The sequence below is a fragment of the Zonotrichia albicollis genome, chromosome Z (assembly GCF_047830755.1).
Source record: "Zonotrichia albicollis isolate bZonAlb1 chromosome Z, bZonAlb1.hap1, whole genome shotgun sequence".
Taxonomy (NCBI): Eukaryota; Metazoa; Chordata; class Aves; order Passeriformes; family Passerellidae; genus Zonotrichia; species Zonotrichia albicollis.
The window spans coordinates 39,116,078-39,137,794 of NC_133860.1; the positions used below are offsets into that span (position 1 = coordinate 39,116,078).

Below are 21,717 nucleotides of genomic sequence, written 5' to 3' on the forward strand. Positions count from 1 at the left end.
GTGAGACATTTGAGACTGGTCATGGGATCTGAACTAGAAACAAGAGAAAACAGAACCTTGCAGCTTTTAAACAGTATGAATCACATTTCAAGAAAGAAAATACTATTCATAGTCACACACCAGTTTGTCAGTGGTCCTGGAATTTACTTTGGAGAAAACTGGGTTTAGGACAGTACTGTTGCTTCTCATTCCAGTACTGGCTGTAGATTGTAGGATATTTTCATTGCAGAAAAAAGCTGATATGACTCATCAGAGCTGTTGTTTTCAAAGCAGTGGGGAAACCTATGGGATTTTAAAAAACCCAACTTCGTAGCTTCATAGGCTTATCCACTAGACTTCACTAAAACAAGCAGGAACTTTCTCCCTATAGAGACTTGGTCAGGAAATAGTCAGGAATCCAGTATCCTCAATATTTGGCTTTCTAACCAAGAAAAACAAATTTTAATGTGGACTGTTCTTTTGCCTGTTACCAAATGGCTATATTGGGAATACACATATTAACCATTCTAGCTGAATGGGAAATATATGGTTGATGTTCCACTGGACACTGAAATTTATATATATTCCCTGGATGAATAAAACTGACCAGAGCTGACAGCTATTTCTGTCTTTTCACTATCTTAAATTTTACATCAGGGCTATAACTAAGGTAGATTGCAATATTGCTTTAGACAATTACATGGTTTGAAGAAAGAGCCCCGTTGACATTACTGCTATTTCTGCATTACTTCACTTCCTTCCTACACTGTAACAGTCACAAGCACCATCTTGCAGCCAGACCTCGATCCAGGCTTCTCATCTGAAATGACAAAATGGAGAGAAAAAAGCACGGGCTGCTTATGATTTTGCAGGGGGGTGGGTGTTGAAGGGGGAGGGAAGACACACGTCTCTCTCTCGTGTGTGTGTGTGTGTGTGTGTGTGTTTGTGTGTGTGAGTGTGTGTGTGTGTGTGTGTGTGCACTAGCAGCTGATGCTGAGAGAAGAGTTTCACCAACAGGAATAATCGCCGCCTCGCTCCCCTCAGCTGCATCTTCAGCTTGTTTCTCCCTGTCGTGCACATTGGCCGGCAGCAAAGCCGTGTGTGTGTTGCCCCTGCCTTACTGTGCTTGCACACAGAATAAGTTCTGTAGCCTAGCTGTATAAAAGACGGATGAGCCGCTATGAAGGCGAAGTAACAGTTTAGATAATACTACGAGAATGCAGTCTGTCCTGTCCTCATAATGTTCCACTGATTTCATTAGAAACACAGATGACTTGAGATACAAGCCTGCACATAGTTCCCTGGTTCCCATGGGAAACGCTCCGAGGTTTGAACCGGGTGTTAAATATCGGAGCTGAAGCAAGACAACATTAGAAGGGACCGCCAGCACCAGCGGGCTGCACACTTTGCCAACACCGGCAAAACCTTTACAATTTCTTTTTTAAGCTAATACCAAAAGCCATCGGCGTAAAGCTGCACCGCTCCCACTCTTGAGGCGGGCAGCCGTCAACCCCGCTCCCCCGCAGAGCCGGCCGAGCCCTGCCCGAGCCCCGCCCAGCTCTCCCGGCCCTGCCCGGGCCCCGCCCAGCTCTCCCGGCCCGGCCCGGGTCCCGCCTCGCTCTCCCGGCCCGGCCCGGGCCCCGCCCGAGCCCCGCCCCGTGGGCCGCTCCGCTCTCCCGGCGGGCGGAGCTCCGGCTCGGGGCGCTCCCCGCGGCCCAGTTCCGGGTGCCGGGGATGCCGGGGATGGCGAGGCTGGGCGCGCTGTGCCCGCGCTTTAGCCGGCTGCTGTGCCTGTGCTTCAGCCGGCTGCTGCCGCTGTGCCTGCCCCTGTGCCTACCGCAGCCGGCGGCGGCGCGCTCGTCCGCCCCGCACCTGGTGCTGGTGCTGGCCGACGACCTGGGCTGGGGCGACGTGGGCTGGCACGGCTCTGCCATCCGCACGCCGCGGCTGGACGCGCTGGGCGCGGGCGGCGTGCGGCTGGAGCGCTACTACACGCAGCCGCTGTGCACGCCGTCCCGCAGCCAGCTCCTGTCGGGCCGCTACCAGGTAGGGCGGGCGCTCGCAGCCCGGCCGCGCTGCCCGCGGGATGCTCCGGGCGCTCCCTGCTCGCTGCTGGCAGCTCCCGTGCCGCTGGGGCTTGCTGGGTCTGTGTGCCGCTGCGCTGCCGAAACAGCTGCTCTGAAACTGCAGACTTCGCCTTGCGAGCTCGGGAGTAAACTAGAACATGGAATCGGTGCAAATTGTTCTGCTCCAGAAAAGCCGAGGTGCTCACTATGCTTCGGTTGGATTAACAGGCACGGCAGGCTGTCGTGGAAAATATCCTTGCCCTAGTCGCCTGACTCTTGAGTAATTTTCCACTGGATAACCCGGTCGAGATGCAGAAAGGAGCAGATGAGCATTACTTGTTCAGTTTTTGCTGCATATTTCCAGTGCAGCGCCCAAATGCGTCAGTAGCTATACATTCACCTCCATCTGGTACAGGATGTTCTGCCCTTCTTGATGGAGTGCGCGCAGAGTGGTCATTAGTCTGGGTGTCTAAATAAGTTCATAGTGATTTTATAGTGATTATCCTGATTTTCCCAGTTTTTTTCCTTTCTTTATCTTTTTTTTTCCCCCCAGTTGTACAGGTGTAAGATTTGGGCTTTATAATACTGATATCATTCTATCCTTTCCTATCCTTTTTGCAGTTTTGGCAAAAACCTGAGGAGTGGGGACTGAGAAAGAAAGTAAGGACACACAGCATAGACAGAAGGAAGAAACTCTCAAAGGGTGTGTTTCAGGAACTTCCCCTCTGTCTCAAGAAGTCCTGCACATCCATGTTAACCAGAGTGATTGCCAAATAAACTGCTCTGAGTGAAAGAAAATAAATGTCATCCTGTAGTAGGGGACGCTGTCTCTTCTTGCAGGAATGTTGTTCTAGGTACAGTCTTTCCAAGCAACATTTGTCTCTTTCCTGAAAAGTTGAAGAATGGATAATGATGAATAGGAAAAAAAAATTTACATTATCTTTACCAACCCTTGAGGTTGCTCTATTAAATAACCTAAAATATTTTTTTCATAGTGAATAATTTTAAAATATCGTTCATAATCTGAATGTGCTTTCTAAGAAAGTGGCCACTGCTGCATCACATCTTCAAAATGAACTTTGAAAACACCTATAGTTCAGTCTGGATTTAAGTTCATCCCATAATGTGTCTTGATAATTTAATGATCTTCATGTTGACCACGTTGCAATTGAGTAAAATGATATTAGAAAATTAATTTTATTTTCTTTGTTTTTTTTTTTTTAATAGAGGAGGCATTTCATGCAGCAGTTATTATGCAGCAAATATGTGGGATCTTTTAAAAATTGTTTTACGCATGGATATGATTAACAGTTGCTTAGAAACTTGGGAAAGTAACCTAAATCTGGAGATGAAATTTTGGTAGTCACCTTGCAATCCATCTGAAAGAAAAGCAATGGTATTGGTCTAAGATAGCTATAGATATTTTTATATTATTATTGCTTCCTTCTCCTTTTTCTCATTTTCCAGATACAGTGCAAGAAATTACAATGCTTTGCTAGTTTGTGCATTTGGTATATTAATGCTTTCTGTAATAAAGCATTTAAAAATATTTTAAATGTTTTATATGTATAATAGAAAATCTGCACTATAATTTAATTTTTGGAACCTCTTTGTTCAAAGAAAATGAGGAAGTAGTAGGCCCTTTAGAAAAGGGCCTTACCCACTTGCCTAAGTTCATGGCTTATTTGTTTTAAAAGTCAGTTCAGAGAGTTGCTAAATTTCAAAGCAATGCTTTGAACGTTAATCTTGCAGCTTGCTACACTGGTTTGCTTAGTGAAGTAATAAAATCTGGTGTTAGCTGCTCCAGGGGATCTTGGAGACTTTGTGCTTTGACACACGCATAGATTCTAGCACGTAGACTGCTAGAAATGTTTAATATATAAACAAGATATATGTACTTGTATATGAATGCTTGCAGGTCTAGGTTTAGGGAAGTGCCTTTTTGATTGTGGAGAAGACAGAGTTGACAAAACAGTTTATAGTATCATTGACTGAGGAGGTTCCTTGTATCAAGTGTGATATACTACTCAAAGTATTGTTATCAGTGATGGTTTTGTAAACAAATACAAAATTCATCACTTAGTAAGACTGGAAACTTTAGTAGAACTATTGAATGTCAGATCTAGTCAGTGTGAAGCTTTCCCCACCCAAATGCTTTCTATAGTGCTTGTACTCATTTGAAGCACGCAAATAAATATACAAGTACGTATATATAATGGCCATTTAGAAGAGTAATAGAAAAATAGTTTTCTTTTATCGACCTTTCCTCCAGTGGCTGTTCTCTGATACAGGCAAAAGCTTGATAGATTCACCCGCCATGTGCATTTTTGCCCATTTCAATCCCATTTAAAATCTCTCACTCCATCTGGAGATGTCCCTAGCCTTCGAACACACCGTAATGATAATTCTTACCTGTTAGATTTCTAGCTAAAAGCATAAAAGGCTTTGTGTGTGTTTGTTTGTTTTGTTGTTTTTTAAATTGCTAATTAAAGTGCTTGATTTATGCCTGGGAAGATATTAACTCTTGCAGTGCTATTTTCTTGTTTTCCTCCATGCAACCCTTACCCTCCACCTGCAGCTTCCTCATCATCTTCAGTGCTACATTGGTAAAATGAAGAGCCCCTAAAAATAATCCTAATCTCTAATGCAGCTGTGCTTCTTTTTTGCCCTGCTTATAAATTAACATGTGGGCTGCGCTGTAAGGGATCTCTCACACACTTCTTTTCTCTGCAAGATCCACACAGGTTTGCAACACCAGATAATTTGGCCATGCCAGCCCAGCTGTCTGCCACTGGATGAGAAACTCCTCCCAGAGCTACTTCAAGAGGCGGGATATGTTACTCACATGGTGGGGAAGTGGCATTTGGGGATGTACAGAAAAGAATGCCTTCCAACTCGCAGAGGATTTGACACTTACTTTGGTAATAGTTTGATTTAGTATGGGCAGTAAATGCAGTGTTGAAAAGGATGAGAAACTGTCCCACTCTTGTAAGAGCGGTGGATTTACTGCTGATTTATAAGTAAAGCCATGTCTGGGTATGCGTATTTCCAAAGTACCACTGCTTAAAAAATGATAATGCCTTAAATGTATGCTCAAGCTTTACAACTTACTGAAGAAAGTATCAGAATTACTGTGTAGCTCCAAGTAAAGCATTTCTCTCCATTTTCCCTCACTCCTCCCTCCTTCCCAGAGTTAACTTTTTGCTCTGAATTCTCTGTCTCCTACCTACAGCAGCACAGGGGAATAGGGAAGGGGGGTTACAGCCAGTTTGTGTAGCTTTGGTTTTCCAGAGCTGGTGATGAGATGGTGTGAAAGCCTCTATAAAGTAGTATCCAAAAACTCATAAGTTAGGAAGTGAAGCTCTCAGACTAAACAGTAGATTGTCTAAGTGTGAGTGCATTACTTGCAAAGCAACTTATAGCTATGCATTGTTTATTGTTCCAAGTGTGGTTTGGGCTCCTGTCCCAGTATCAATTTATTGGTTTTGCACAAGTGTCACGGATGGTATATTTACGTGGGCTGTCAAATGTCTCATTCTGCATCATTCTGCACATTCTCCACTTGGTTGTTTTTGAGACACTTTCCTTGAATGATGAATTTCAAAATAGTAAATTTCAATGCAGAAGCCTGTGTTGCTCTTGTCTAACCTGCAGCTTAAATGAAGAATGTGACTGTGCTCTGTGTGTGCCTTTAATAAATTATGTTCATCCAAACATGAGGTGGGAAAAACTGTCCCCTTAGGTGGTTTACTTCTTTTTACTCTTTGGGGAGCTCAGGGCCATGGTTTCACAACTGAATTAAGCTAATATATGTGGATTGGGATATAATGGCTCTCATTGCTTAAGCATTTGTGCTTTCTCCCATCCCTCCACAGGAGCTTGGGATCTCCTTGGTGGCATGGGTGTAGATAGGCTGCTGTTCCTTTTGAAATCTCACCCTGGGATTGAGCAGGCTTTTAATGCAGGAGCCTGAGGATAGGCTGGCTCTGTGTATTGTTTCTGGGTGCTCAATGTGACATTATATTTCCGAGGATATAGTGGTTTTATATCCTGTAATGTTCATGTGGTTCCAGTAGGCATCCGTTATGATTAGGGATGTTTGATTCCGTGGCACACTTGATGCACTCTCGCCCAGTGGGCATTCAAAATGGGAAAAATGCAACATGTGCCTCTGAGTACATTGATGTAAGCAATCTGCCTATAAAATCATTTCATCTTTTGAAAAACTAACCATTTTATTCTCCTAAAAATATCATAGACATTTATATTTTATTTAAGATCACTTTATTTTTTTCTGTACATTTGTTTTTGCAGAAATTACTAGCTGCAGCTGCCGAAAAAAAAGTTCAAGTAAATTTCTTCAGTCTTGGATTTTTGTCCCAAGATCTTTTTTTTGCGAAACATAGGACTGTATTTTTTTCAGATTCATCCATTTTTTCAGGATATTGGGGGAGAAATCTAAAATCTCATTTCAAATGTAATTTTTGAGATTCAAATGATTTTAAAAAGTTTTATTTTTGCCTGCTAAAACAAAAGGGCACCCCGTGCCTAACAGGCTAGCCCTAGGTAGGAGCAAATCCATACATGCATGATTTTTACTTAATTTCTTTTGGATATCTCTAAGTGATAGTGTCTTTTCTTGACCAGCTGGTGTCAGCAGTGGATCAGAAATTGCATTACAACAGACAGATGATTCATGCTTGGATGTTTTTGAATAAATGGATTTTAAAATTCCAAACTTTCCAATAGAAGTGGAAGCCTACATCAAAATACAAACATAGAAATCATACCACTAAGAATCAGACTAGTTCACAGCCAGATCACTGCCTTGGCTCTTAGTGCATTAGTTTAGTGCTCATGGACATCAAAGTACAAATAAGAGGTCATTAAACTGCTTTCAAAATATTTAATTTCTTTTGAAATTAATGCTGGCATTAGCAATGAAAAGCCTATGAGGTATTAAATGTGGAACTACTTAGACATGTCAGGGGTCTCATAGTAGGTGGTCCAAGGTTGAATTAGTGTTTTAGCTCGAAACCACTAATGTTTTGACATTTGCGTTTGACTTTTTTCTCCTCCTGATGTATGTGTTTATGTGACACGATGTTGGCCTGCTCATTTGACATCTTTTCCTGTTGTAGGCTATCTCCTGGGCAGTGAGGATTATTATACTCATGACCACTGTGTCCTCATCAAAGCAAAGAATGTGACGCGCTGTGCTCTGGACTTTCGAGATGGAGAAGAAGTTGCAACTGGATTTAAAAATGTGTACTCCACAAATTTATTCACAGAAAGAGCTATAGATCTTATAGCAAATCACAAAACTGAGAAGGTACAGATAACTTCAGCATTAAAGAATGTTTCTAAAACATTGATGAAATATTAACAGAGAGAGCTGTTTTTGAGCTGCTGTTCAGGGCTATTCAATAGGTGCATAGAGCTAAATGTGAGAAGTAGCAGTGGTAAAACTCACCTGCTGCCAAAATCAGCTTTGTCTGCATGGTTCTGGCCTGCTACCCTTCTCCATTTCTTCTATTTTAATACAATTAATATATTTTTAGAAATGGTTGAGCAAGTAGTTTGCACTTCTAAACAAAGAAGGGAAGCTTAAGTTGAGAAGTTTAATAGAAAGAAATTGCTAACAATTATGTTATGAAGAAAAGATAGACCTGATGTTTTTCCACAGCTTTCCAAAAGTAAGTTTTCAAAGCTTTCTTAGTTTATGTGCAAAGAATGGAAGATGTAGAAGTTGTAGAAGAAATCAAAAGGCACTACCTGCACAGTTGATAAAAGATGTCTGCTTTTGCTGCAGTAACTTTTGCACTTAGTGTTTTATGTTCAACTAATTTCCATTTTATCCCTTCCACCCCAGCCCCTCTTTCTCTATCTTGCCTTTCAGTCTGTGCATGAACCTCTCGAGGTCCCTGAAGAATACTTGAAACCATATTCTTCCATAAAAGATGTGAAAAGGCGCCATTATGCAGGAATGGTGACTCTCATGGACGAAGCAGTAGGAAATCTTACTGATGCTCTGAAAACATATGGTCTTTGGGACAACACAGTTTTTGTTTTCTCTACTGGTAAGTTCCTTCAAGTATTCTTTCAGTAATAACTTTGCTAACAAGCTGATTACAGGGAGATCTGGCTCCTCTGTCTTTCCTCTGGATATCTTCTAATGACATCAGAGTGATGAAAGTTGAGCAGGAGTTTACATGAAACAGCAGATTCTCTCCCTTCTCTTAGGGCTTTCTCAAGCTTGACAAAAACAACTCCGAAGTAGTGTCTGTGCGCATGGGGGATGCTCCTGGTGGTGTAAAAATACCTTTATCAAATCTGAGGAGTGCAGTGCGGTTAGAAGCATCCTACTTGACACTGTAGTTACTGAGGATCTGTCAGAATTAAATCCTTACTGAGAGCTGTCTATTTCTTCTGAAGCAGTCTGTCCTGTCTGTGTATTGCCACGTGTTTCATGAAGCACAAACAGCCAGACAGCAAGCAGTTTGAAGCCCAAACTGTTTTTTCTCCTCACTTTAAGGTGTTGTGTAGTTTTTGTCGTTTTTGAAGTATTTCACTGGCATCTTAGTCCCATGAAACAAAGGTCTGTGAAGAAAACAGTTGAAAATATGATGAGCAGTCTACTCAGCCAAATTACAATCTAAGTTTTTGTATGTACAGGCACATGATCTGGTTTCTAGGTTATTAGCGTAATGTAAATAATACATTGCAAAGCAGTCTCCTTTGTTTCCAAATTAAGAATGAAACAGAACTTTTTTGAAATACAGCTGCTTGGCTGGGTTTCAGGAACATATTTACTCTTGTTTGGTTGGAAATGGGAAGTAGCCTTTCAATGCATACAGTTGTTCTTTTGTCCACACTTTACATATTAGGGCTGTCATAATGGCAAATTAATTTTCTGTGAACACTTCAAATACTACAAAAACAACTGAAATAAACAGACAAGCAAAACAAAAAAAGAACCAACCAAAGTTTGATGAAAATGCACTTATGTGTTTTGAGTTTAGCAACTGCTTCCTATAGCACTCAGGATCTTGGAGTTTAATTTTGAGTCCAAACCTGTTTGCCTTATGATGTTATATTTGTGACCAGATTTTGCTCCAGCAAGATTTGGTAACTCATCTACGCCTATTTCTGTTGCAATGTTTTTATATTTTGAACTGAAATTGAGCAAAGACATATGGAAAACTATACCAGTATTTATTCCATATGGAAAAAATCCAGTCTTTGCTGAGACTGGGGCTCGGAAGAGTTATTTCAGAAATGTTTATTCAGTACGTTGTGGAATAAAACCAAAAACTTAAAGACATCTGAGCTAGAATTACAAGGTGTGAGTGAATTAAAAAGAAACGAATTTGTTTTTTTCATTTATTAAGCATTTCTTTTTTCTGAATTGTGACAGTGTACCCTGTTTTTCAACAGTGATTATTTTGCAATCAGTTGCAGGTATATTTTAACAACAGTCAAACAATCAGGAGAATCAAGTGCCTACTCTATCTAATGGGACTTATTTTGAGTTAATTGACAGTTTAAACTTCCAGGAGTTAAATTTAATATGATCAAAATGCATGGAAATTGGACTTAAATCAAGCAGCACAGGGGCCAGTGATTTGGGTCTTTTCAGTGTTCTCTCTTTACTTCACGCCGTTATTCTTTAGAGGCATAAAACATTGCATGCAATAAGAACTCAATTTCAAAAACCAAGTGTTAAAACCATAAAACATTTTTAAAAGACCAGAAAAAGGAAAAATCTTGTCAAATTATTTGGTTTGTCTATATTTTGTTAGTGCTTTTTCAGGTGGCGTGTTTCAGAACAGACATTAGAATATGGTTGAAAAGAGACATGTGAGGGTCTACAGTTGAGCATCTCTTGCAGAGAGCTCTGCTGTGTCAGATCTCCCTGCACAGCTTCCAGGTCCTTTGGAATTGGGAGTCCTGCTGTGCACTGGTAGCTGTAATATGAGCCTATGATTATAGTATGATGTACCTTCAGGTCTTGAGGACATATCTGCTTGGAAAAGTCTTCTTCCTGCCCCAAGTGCTGTTCTGGCTTTGGGAGACCCTTTTTTAGCTTAGTGGGACGCAGCAGGGCACACACACTTTTCTTTATTATCAAGAACTCTCTCCAAGAAAGTTCTTCCCAGTCTGTGGGATTAAGAATCAATTTAAGGAATTCAATGAAGACTGCAAGGGAGAATCTAGGGAATGATAAAGTTTATCCATAAGTTTAATGAACACTGTTAAAGATACAGAATCATCATACTTGCTCAGAGGAATTTGGGGGTGGCTGAGAGGCTGGACCTGCCCCAGCCATGGGCACTGCCAGCCCAGAGAGCCACACGTGTCCTGGGCTGCATCCAGAGCAGGGTGGGCAGCAGGGCAGGGAGGGGATTCTGCCCCTCTGCTCTGCTCTGCTCTGCTGAGACCCCACCTGCAGGGCTGCATCAGCTCTGGGGGCACAGCACAGGAGGGACAGGGACCTGCTGGAGGGAGTCCAGAGGAGGCCACAGAAGTTATCAGAGAGCTGGAACACCTTCGCTGTTAGGACAGAGAGTTGGAGTTCTCCAGGAGAAGAGAAGGCTCTGAAGACACCTTACTGCAGGCTTTAAGTACTTAAAGTAGACTTATAAAAATTTGAGGACAGAGTTTTTAACAAGATCTGTTGTGATAGGACAAAGGGTGATGATTTTACACTGAAGTAGAACAGATTCTGACTAGATATAAGGAAGACATTTTTCATAATGAGGTTGATGAAACACTGCAGCAGGTTGCACAGAGAGGTTGTGAATCCCTGGAAACATTTAAGGTCAGGTTGGATGGGGCACCAAATTAGCTGATCTAGTTGAGGAAGTCTGCTCATTGTAGGGGCGTTTGGCTAGATGACTTTTAGAGGTCCTTTCAAACCCAGACCATTCTAAGAGAAATGTACTCTCTGTTTGGTTAACTGTGTGCTTTGATAAAGGTGTTGTTGAAAGTCTGTAGAGGAAAAAGAAGGCCCTATTTTTATGGTACATTTTACCAGATTCATTACTATTTCCTTTTTAGTTGAGGCCAAAATTCACACTTCCATGTTTGTATCTCTCCATGCTTTAAAAGTCCTGCCCAAAGAATAATTTACAGGTGGTCATTTTGTATTTTGTAATTTGGCAAGTAGCATTGCAACAAACATAGTCTTCTGACTACCTCTCTGTGAGGTGTTGACCTCAAACAGTAGATTTCTTTTTACTGGGTGCATATTAAAAAAAACCCATAAAATACGATGTAATATTTGATCTTGTGGTATATTTTTTTATTATTATATTCTTTCATGTTTCTTCCTATTTGTTATGGCTCAAGAGGCATTGCTCTGAAAACATGCCAGCTGACAAAAGGAAATACTGCACATTTTGAAAGAGTCTTGTGAACTGTGTAGAAGAACTTTAGCTCCTTTTAAAGTGGCCTGATGGAGATAGCAGGATAAAAATGTAACTTCATTATGTGTGGTCATTAGCAAAGTCTGACTCCATCAGTATGTCCTGTAAATCAACCCTGTTTTTGAGGTGTCTTTTTCGACAGAAAGGCAATTTCTACAAGTAAATAAGAAAAAGTTGAGCAGATTCAATGGCATGTGGTGGTATATTTGTGTATCAAGTAGTAGCTTGAAAAGTCTTGACTGGTTTGATATGAAGTAGAATTTTCTTTTATGGGGCATTTTTTACACTGCAGATACAAGTAACTGTGCTAACGAGATCATTTATGAAAATAAAGTAATTGTTTGTTTAAACAAAACAGATGAAAAATGAATGCAGAAGGACTGGGTATGCATGGCCTTTTGTTCACTTGAAATCAAAAATAATGAGATAGGGTGTATTTTATCTTTTAGCAATTACAGAAGTAACTACTCTACATGTAACTACTAATGTCCCTGAAGAGAGCCTCGATTTAAAATAAAGGTCATAAAAAGCATTAAAATGGTACAAATTTGGCTCAGAACTATTAACATGGGCTTTGAGTCCAAATTTTGCATCAAATATAGAACTGTGATTTGAGGTAAGAAGTAGGGATTTGCTGTGAACACAATTCATTATAGTTTCTGCAAGGTATTACAAGAAATTTTGGTGTGAACATGCCAACATTAAAGCAAAGGAATATGACCCATAGTTTCAGTTCTGTATTAAAGCTGCTGTTCTTTGCTTTATCAAACTTTCAGCTCTTAGTTATGCTGAAACACTGTGGAGCAACACTCATTTCTTCCAGTATTTCTTGCTGATTTTGAATGTGGATTAGCACTGTAATGCCTGGTAGTTGCCATAAGAGGGCTTTGGAAAGCAAAACACGTGGAACCTTTCAAGCCTTGGTTTACATTGCTAAGAGGAAACCACATAAATCCTTTCCATAATGGAGCATGTGACAGTGATGACTGTTTTCACTCCAAAAGACGGTCTTTTTATCATTGTAGAATTATGATTAATAAGAGCACAGATTCTTTTGGACATACATACTTAATGATGTTTATACAGTCTCTATCATAACCCTAGGTTTTTTTTCCCCACAAAATTTCATATTACCCTTTTTTTCCTTTTTTTTCCTTTTTTTTTTTTTCCTTTCATTCCAGCCCACATATTGTGGCTTTTGGCTAATGAAATACTGGGATTTTCTTTTTACAATGCCTTCTTTAAGGCAAGAATCTGACTTTCACTGATTCCTCAAGGGAGTTTTCTTATCTTCTTGATATCTCTGTTCAAAAATGAACTCATGCTCCTTCACTTTTGCCTATAAGGGACTTCAGAGAGCCTACTAATTGTAGATTGGCCAGTCAATTGACTGGAGCAGTTACTCTGTGTCTGTGATGTCTGAGGTGCTAATTTGAAGGTTGTACTCCCAGATTTTTTCATTGCAGATCTGAAGATTTGTTTTAATTGTTCTTTCAGAGGTTTCTGAGAGGTCTGGTGTGTTTTCAGTAAGTAAAATGCCTAGCCATCTATTGCCTCAGCATCGGCTCCTTCCTAAGTGGAAAAAAGCACAGGCGCCTTAGCTGCAAGCACCTTCAATCACACCAGTTATTTGAGTTAATCTACTCCATTTTTTTTGTTGTTGTTTTTGTTTCTTGCTTATTTAATCTTATTTTTATACAGGAAAAGGTTCTGACAGTTCCCTGTATTTGCATCAGTTAGAATTGTTACATGTCAGTGACAGTGAAAGGTGCATGTGATTGGTGTTTTGTACTCCAGTGCCGACTTCTATTTTTGTTTTCAGGCTTTTTCTGTTTTAAAGTATGAGTGATAATTTAGAAATAAAAAACACATGCTCTGTCATATGATGAAGATAATAATAATGAGACTACATTTTTGAGAATATGTTATCAAAGGTGGAAATATTATGATGGGAATGGATTTAAAATCAATACTGAAAGATGTTGACAGACAATATATTGACTCCCTCCTCCCCTCCCCTTTTAAAATCCTTTGAAAACCCAGAATGTTTTGTAGGAAATGTTTGTTTATCTTCCATTCTATCTAGCATTAATCCCTCCCCACCCTCCCAGATTTTTCCATGCAAAACCTAACACTCCAAAGCCAAGTTCCTGAACAAAGAGGAACCTCATATTAGAGATATTAGCTTCTTTTTTGTCTTCATGGTTAAAAAATCCATCATAAGTTCAATCTTGATTTTTTCTTCCTGTTTTTAGCAGATGCCAGTGCTTGAAGTGAAGTTCATTTGTAAATGAAACTTGGAAGTGAATTTTGCCCAGAATTTTGCAAACAGCCCAGTTTTGCATAAAACTTTGACTTAAGCATGTTAATTGCTATGCTAGTAATTTCTTCTTCAGAATGAGATGAATGCTGAAAACAGCTCGTATTGTGTATTAACAATAATGTTTAATAATTTCCCACACCTCCCAAACGGTTGCCTTAAATGATTACTATTAAACTAAACTATACTAGTTTTGTTCTCCATAATAGGGTTTGTGAAGTCTTTAGTCTTTTTGTCAGAATTTTTCTACACCCAAAAAGTGGTCACTTCTCCTGTCAGTGGGACAAATCCACAGTTTTCCTGACAGTGTCTTGTCTGACTTGCTCACTGCAGACATATGAACAGTTTGTCAGGTTATTCCTGTTGGTTTTGGATTAAAATTTCCTTCTGTGTTTCTCTCATGTCTAGTGATGGTGTGTGCTGGTGTAGACCTTGACACAACAGGGTCTGTAGCTACTGAGATCTGTTAAATTACTGAGACTGCTCACAATGAAAGCACTTGACTGAAACTGACTGTGCTAGGATTGCTGTTATCATGAGAACTAAGAAGCACTAAGTACTTCTAAGTACTAAGAAGCAGAAAATAAAAAAAAATAATTCAATGGGATCGAAAAGATTGTCCTTTTGTAGGGCTAAATCTGCAAGTAGTGGAAGCTTGTGTACATCAATTTCTTTTCCCATGAGATCAATTTCTTTTCCACTCCAGTTTTGGTAAAGTCAGGAGAATAAGGAAGCAGTTTTGGTGAGTTGCGAAAAACCATAGATGTTGATTTATACGAGCACAGCTCGATAAAAGTTACTCTGTAAATGCTCAGCTAAGTTGTTCAGTAATTGGTGCTCTGATGCAGGAAAGGTATTATGTACCCTTGATGGAAAATAAAACCCCTATGGTTGTATTTAAAGTACAATAAGAATTACATTAACAGAATTTTATATTAGAAGGTGTAGCTTTTTATTGTCCCTCTAACTGAACAGCTCTCAGTAGTGCTTCCATCACACATACGCAAATAAATCTGTATTAAGCACTGAAAATACAATAATGTGTCAGCACTCTTGAAGAAAAAGTGGCATTTCTGCCATTGAAAATTGAATGTTCAAGGTTATTCTTCCCACTGTGAGTAAACATCAGCACAGTGAAGTATAGAACTGATGTTTCTTCATCAGCTGGTCTTACCAAATGATTTTGGTTCATTTTGTTGGAAATACATGTTTCATATGAGTCATCAGAGGGGGTGCGATTGTTCTTCATTCATATTTGCAGCATGACCAGAAAACAGAGCTACACATGGATCTTTCAGATGCAATGTGGGGAACAAGGGAAGAACATGAGTTCAAATTAAGGGCAAAGTTATTCTCCAATTCATGCTGCAAGTCTTATATCCACAGTGTAGATCTCTGTTGTGTATTCTGTACTCTTTTTTTTTTAATGAAACCTCAGTGGGAGTTCTGCACTTGGAACTTGTACAGAGTAAGCATTATTTATGCTGTGAAGATCACAGGGGAGAAATTTTCCCCAAATGTGATCCTTTACCAGTATTATTGACAGGGGTGTCTGTTTAACTGTGACTCAGAACCATGAGCCTAAATCACTCAGACAAAGCGCTCTGAAGTCCTGTTCTGTGATCTAGACTTTCAGCAAGAATGTTGGAGGTCAAAAGTGAGATGCATATACAAGCTGTATATCGATACTGTGTCTAATGTTTGCTCATATTGTGTCTGGCACTAGTAAGTGCTATTTAATTCCCTTTCACGTACGCAAAATTCACACAAAAAGCTAAAAAAGGCCCAAGTAAACCAAGCACTAGCTGCCTGCTTGTTTTGTGGATACTGACAGCTAATTGCAGTTTTCATTCAAAATGGTGTACACCTATTAAGCACTACCTATTAATTGTGCACACCTATTAAGCATTACCTATTAATTGTGTATGATTATTAAGAATTACCTATTAATTACTAAGTAGACTTGTCTCCTGCTTATATACATTACTTCATTTTTAAATAACATAATACACATTAAATGATATGCGGTGGTGTCATGTCTGCTAAATACCTGTGAGGGGTTAAATTGTTGAATCACTCTTGTTTGTGGTTGCCATTCTTTGCTCTTTACAAATGTTAGCTGTTACTGCCTCTGTAATTTCAATAGTCTTTAAAGCAAAATCGTACAAGGTCCAGATCTACATTATGGAATAGAGATGTCAACACTTAATGTAAATGAAACTATGGGGTTTGGCTCTTCCGTAGTCTCCCCATCAGAAATAGGCAACAGGAGGAAGGGTATAGAAATAGAGGCTTTGTCTTACTTTCTATTTTTTTCACTTGTCTGAGGTTGTTTGCATGTTACACCTTTTGTTTCTTTGTAGCTGCAAACTTCAGAAATCTGATTTGTAGAAATATTGAAGGTAGTGTGAATCATTTAATTGACATGTGTTGTTTTCAATAATACCAAGACTCTAACATTAAAATTGTTTTTTAAACTCTGTAGGTTACATGTGAAGTAATTTCTTAGTTAACTTTTAATATATTTTCCAGTTCTGCTTCAGTTGGATGGGGCATCACACTGACCTCCATGTGGTTCTGATTAGGTTTAAGAACAGGATTGCTCCTAAAGCCCCAGCCTTTCAAAGGAGCATGAGATACATAAAATGTAGGAAACAATTACTGCTCTGGATAGAGCCCAGGACACGTGTGGCTCTCTGGGCTGGCAGGGCCCATGGCTGGGGCATGTCCAGCCTCTCAGCCACCAGCACCCCCAATTCCTTCTGGGCAGGGCTGCTGGGATCTGGTCATGCCCAGCCTGTGCTGGTACCAGGGCTGCTCTGACCCAGCTGCAGTACCCTGCACTTGGTCTCATTGAACCTTGTGAGATTCCTGTGGGCTGTCTCCCAGAGCTTGTTCAGGTCCTTCTGGATGAGATCCTGTCCCTCAGGCATGTCAGCTGCACCACTCAGCTGGGTGTTGTCAGCAAATTTGCCAAGGGTGCACTTTGTCCCACTGTGTCATTGGTGAAGATATTAATCAGTGCTGGTCCCCATATGGACCCCAAGGGACACCACTGATCACGGATCTATGTCCAGATTTTGAGGGATTGACTGGTTCTCTGAATGTGACCACACAGCAAATTCACTGTGCTGTGAGCGGCCCACCTGTGAAATCCATCCCTCCAGTTTGGAGAGAAGGATGTTTTGGAGAGAAGGATGTTTTGGGGGACTGTGTCAAAGACTTTACAGAAGTCTAGATAGAGAACCTCCGTAACCTTTCCCTTGTCCACATGCAGTCACTTTGTTTTAGAAAGCCATTTGGCTGATGAGATGGGACTTGCCCTTCCTGCAGCCACGCGGGCTGTCCCGTGGAGGCCTGTCCTCCATGTGCCTTAGCACAGACTCTAGCAGGATCTGTTCCATCATCCTTCCAGGCACAGAGGTGAGGCTGACAGGTCAGTAGTTCTCAGGGTCATCCTTCTTACCTTTCTTAAAGATGGGTACCATGTTTCACTTTTCCAGTTGCCTGGGACTTGCCCTGACTGCCATGACTTTTTAAGTATCATGGAGAGCAAATTGGCAACACTATCCGTTTCAGGACTCCGGGATGCATTTTGTCAGGTCCTGAAGGTTTATGTAAATTCCTCAGGTGGTCATGAACCTGATCTTCTCTTACAGTTGCTCTCTTTCTTGTGGTCCATCCACTCAAGAGGTGTGAGAAAAGAGACTGTCAGAAGAAGAAGACTGAGGCAAAAAGTTGTTGAATACCTCAGCTTTTTCCTCATTCTTTCTTACCAGTTTGTCAGTCACCTCAGCTGTGGGAGAACTCCATTCCCCTGACCTTTCTATCCTGGCTGTAAAGCCCTTGTTACTTTTTGTGTCCTTTACCAAGAGATGCTCAGCTCCAGCCATACCTTGATACCTGCCTTGGACTGCATCCCTATACTCTTCCCAGAATACCTGTTTGCACTTCCACATTGTGAAATGCACTACCCGTATGTTTTCTTCTTGCCCCTAAGTTTTACCAGTAGATTGACTCTGTCATTGCCTTCTTCTCCTGATTTCTTATGCCTGGGGTTCAGGAGCTTTTGCCCTTTATGTCCTTAAAGTTCTGTCAGCTCTGTTCTGCTCCCTTGCCCACAAGGGCATTTCCTTAGGGGGGTTCCTATTGATGAGCTTCTTGAAGAGCTGAAAGTTTGCTTCCCTAAAACTGAGGATTCTGTCTTCACTCTTTACCTGGCTCATATCTCTTAGGACTGAGAACTCTGTCAATACATTATATTATATAAGGCAGTTCAAAAATTATCAAAATGTAATTTCTTAGTTTTTTACAATTTTTTAATTCAGTATTTTTTTTAATAATTGCTTAATAGTACTAAAGCAAAGTTTGATTTTTTTATATACATACATTTTTAGGTTTCCTTTGTAACTGATAAATACTCTTTGAAACAACCCAGAACCATCTGACACAAAGCTTTAGTATTTATTTAGAAGTATTTCTTCTCCTATGGACTTACTTTGTCAATCAGTGACAGCCCTATAGAAACACAGGGAAAATCAATCATTGATTCACTTGGGAAAGAAGAATGCAATGTTGTCTGGTCTGGGTTAAGAATTTGGGAGAAATTGCAGGTGTTGTAAGATGGCCTTAGTCAAATGAGAAGTATCTGAAAAAGGTTATTTGAATCCCTGCTGAGATGTTTTGGATCTGTTTTCCTTCCCTGCTTTTTTTCTCATATGTGTCCATATAAACTATGGGTTGGTTAGTACATCTGTTTCATATATTTATGAATATTCCAGAACTAAAGTATGCTGCTAGGCTAAACTCTACAGAATAATGTAAGAACTTCCAAATAAAAGCTCTGCACAACTGTTCTTTCTTTAACTTTCCATTATTTCTTCTATTTCTTGTTAGAATAGAATAATGGATCAATATTGGTGGGCAATATTAGTTTCGTGTCCTTTAAAAGATCAAGATTTTCACTCTCTGCCTTAATTAATGGGAGAGTAAAACCAGCAGAATTTATTTAGATGGTCAGAATATAGATGTGCTGAATGCAAAGGAAGCCATGCATTTTACAAATTGTTGAGTCAAAAATACCAGAAGAAACACTGAAATCCGTGAGCATGTTAGTTATTAGGCAGTGGATGCTAAGATTTGGCTCAGGTAAGTGTATCAGATGATGTAAATGTCTGATGTGGAAATGGCTTGGAGAGCTCTTACTGCAGTGTCCACTGTAGGTTTTTTTCCTCTCTTCATCCTGACACTGGAACGAATAAGCTGATTTCCTCTCCTTTTGGAAGGTTCCTTGTTCGTTTTTTTTTCAGTTCTTACAGCTTGGTCTTAATCATTCCTCTGCTTTCTTTAAACCTCTTTATGCCCATTTGAAATCTCTGTTTCTAGACATGCCTCCTATGACTGGAGTATCTGTCTCTTACAATACAGCATCTATCTTTACATTTCTCTTTAAGCAGGAAGAAACACCCCCTCTTTTATCTGCCCTTTGAGCACTGCTGCCATGTGGAATGCTGCCTGTGCTTGCTCTTACATTTGACCTCCAATTGTGTTTTCTCAAATTAAAATACAGCCAGAGCTTTGTGTACATTGAAGTGAGCTGACCTTGAATTCTGTGTTAAGATTCCAGAGTAGCTTGAACCAGTTGGGAAGAACAGAAGTCTGCAGCGGTAATTTCACATGTATTTTAAAGTAAATGGTTTTAACCTACAACACATAAAACCAAATAATGCAGCAAATGTAGTGCAGATTTTTTGTTACTGACTTCTTGTATTGTAGATGATCTCCATATTTAGGCTATGCAGAAGATTGTTACTGGTCACTGCAGAGGACTGGATGTATTGAAGCATTGTACTGCTTCTGATGACCTGGAAGAGTATACTTTATCAAATCAACAGTGAGGTAGCATATGCTGACATTTGGTATGCAGAACCTAGTGAGAGTTTTAATAGTTGAATCTCTAAGTCTGCTTTAAGTCTACTTTCTATTTGCACAGAAGCATTGTAACACATTTTACAATCAAATTAGCATTTGTAACAAGTGGATATAAAGAAAGATATCCTCTGCATGTTTTCTTGGTTAAGTCCAAATTTTTTCAACACTATTCTTCTGTTACTCATGGGGGTTAAAAAACAAAAGGTGCATTCCATTACTTTTCTCTGTAATGTTGTAAATAGTTGCAGTTCTGACTGCAGAGGATATTAATTGATATCTGCCTTCTTGAATGTATCACACATTCTGCTGCCATCAAACTGTGTTCCAGTGATTTCACAGGATTAAAAAAGCAAAGCCTTTGTTTAAAAAAAAAAAATTAATACTTAGAAATTTTTTGACTAGGAGAGAGAAACTATTGCTCACCATGTTACAGTTCATTAGAAAGTCAAAGGTACTAGAAAGAATACAAAGGCAAAAAACCCCAACAACAACGACCAACCAACAAAAACCCAACAACAACAAAACAAAACAAAAAAACCCCCAAAAAATTAAAAGGAAAAGTGCATGTCTCAGGTGGCAGAATAGCTGTGTAGACAGTGATGTATGGGGCTAAGGTTAAGGTTAGGGGCTTTTTCTGCCCACAGGTGCCTCCTTTCACAGTCCGTTGCCCCTGAGGTCTCTCAGCTGCTCAGGGCCTGCATGTGGCTTCCTGTGATTATCTCCAAGTGACCTTGGGTACTTTGAATTTTACATAGCTACAGTGGTTTCAATTTATTAATCTAGATAATTTTGACATAACTGTGTGAAGAGTAAGCACACTTACAATCATATCAGCCTTTTTCAGAGATTGTTTACCCCTTGTGTGATCTGAGAGGTTTTAATTACCTCTGTTCTTTAAATTAGTTCAGTCAGAGCCTTCCTGCAGCCTAAGGCAAATGAGGAGATAGGCTTTGGGAAAACATGGACCTGAAGACCTTGCCTAATTTAATGGGTCAAGTATTCTGAAATCCCGAGAGAAATCTGGAATAGGATTTAGTAAAACTTCCTTGCTAAAGTGGGAGTAGAGGGAATATATGACTTCTGGACTCACTAATATATGAGTCAGGTAGTGGTTACTCATGAGGGCAGAAGTCCTTTTCAAGGAAGATAAAACTGCAGCTGTAAATGTGGAGATTAGGGGAGCTCACCACTTGAGATGCCACCATCACCTCTAGCCACCCCTCCTTTGCAGTGATCTACCCTATGACTTAATACTTCTTAATGCAGGTCGGACTAAGCAGGCTGAGGAAGGATCATGTGGGTGGTTTGATTAGTGATATAAATGAGGTTATAAATTCTGACTGCTGGTGGCATCAGAAATGTCAAGAAATAGTGGAGAAATTAATTTGGCAAGCATAGGTTAAATCACAAAGCACATGTGCTTTATAGCTTTAATATCACTATATTAGATAAGAAATTCACAGAGAAAAGAAGACAAGATGTCTTCTGAAAATGATAGGACTTGCCTATTTCAGAAGTATGGGTGTACTGTGAATCATTTGACCATCCAGGCCTAAAGCTCTGTGTATACTGTCTTTGAGCAGAGGAATCTGTTAGTGCATTTTGGATTTTTCTGCTTATTTCCCACTTTTGGGAATGGAAATAGAAAAAAATTACCCTGTAAAGGATAGAGTTTCCAGGGCAAATATTTCTAGGGAATGATCATTAGGCACAAAACCATTAAAACTATAATGTCCACAAAGAGCAAAATATGCAATTTAACTATTCTGTTGAAGTCCACAGTCATTTCTGTTGTGCATATGAACAACTCGCCTTAAAAATATCTGAGAGTTATAGTGTATATTTGAGGACTGAATGTGGTCTGTACAGCTAGATGTTGCCAAGAGGAGAGATTTCACAACTTCAGGATTCAGGAAATATGATCTAAAGTGGCAGAAAGTTCAAGGATGATGATATTGGAGAAAGGTTGGATCTTGCCAAGAGGAAATTGCTG

General features: G+C 39.9%; 1 protein-coding gene across 15 annotated transcripts in view; it reads left to right on the forward strand.

The window, feature by feature from the left end:
* The first annotated feature begins 1,490 nt into the window (after positions 1-1,490).
* The window catches only part of ARSB (arylsulfatase B), a 187,227-nt gene continuing 167,000 nt past the window's right edge, over positions 1,491-21,717 (forward strand). For 14 of the 15 annotated variants that reach the window (XR_012578143.1, XR_012578145.1, XR_012578146.1 and 11 more), the window contains exons 1-5: positions 1,491-2,025; positions 2,667-2,705; positions 4,780-4,966; positions 7,187-7,377; positions 7,918-8,125. Coding sequence is in view for 10 of the 15 variants with exons in the window: in XM_074532885.1 (XP_074388986.1) it covers positions 1,714-2,025; positions 2,667-2,705; positions 4,780-4,966; positions 7,187-7,377; positions 7,918-8,125 (937 nt within the window). In the remaining 5 variants the exon portion in view is untranslated. The remainder of the gene's footprint in view (positions 2,026-2,666; positions 2,706-4,779; positions 4,967-7,186; positions 7,378-7,917; positions 8,126-21,717) is intronic. The other variant, XR_012578144.1, reaches the window with a different exon arrangement.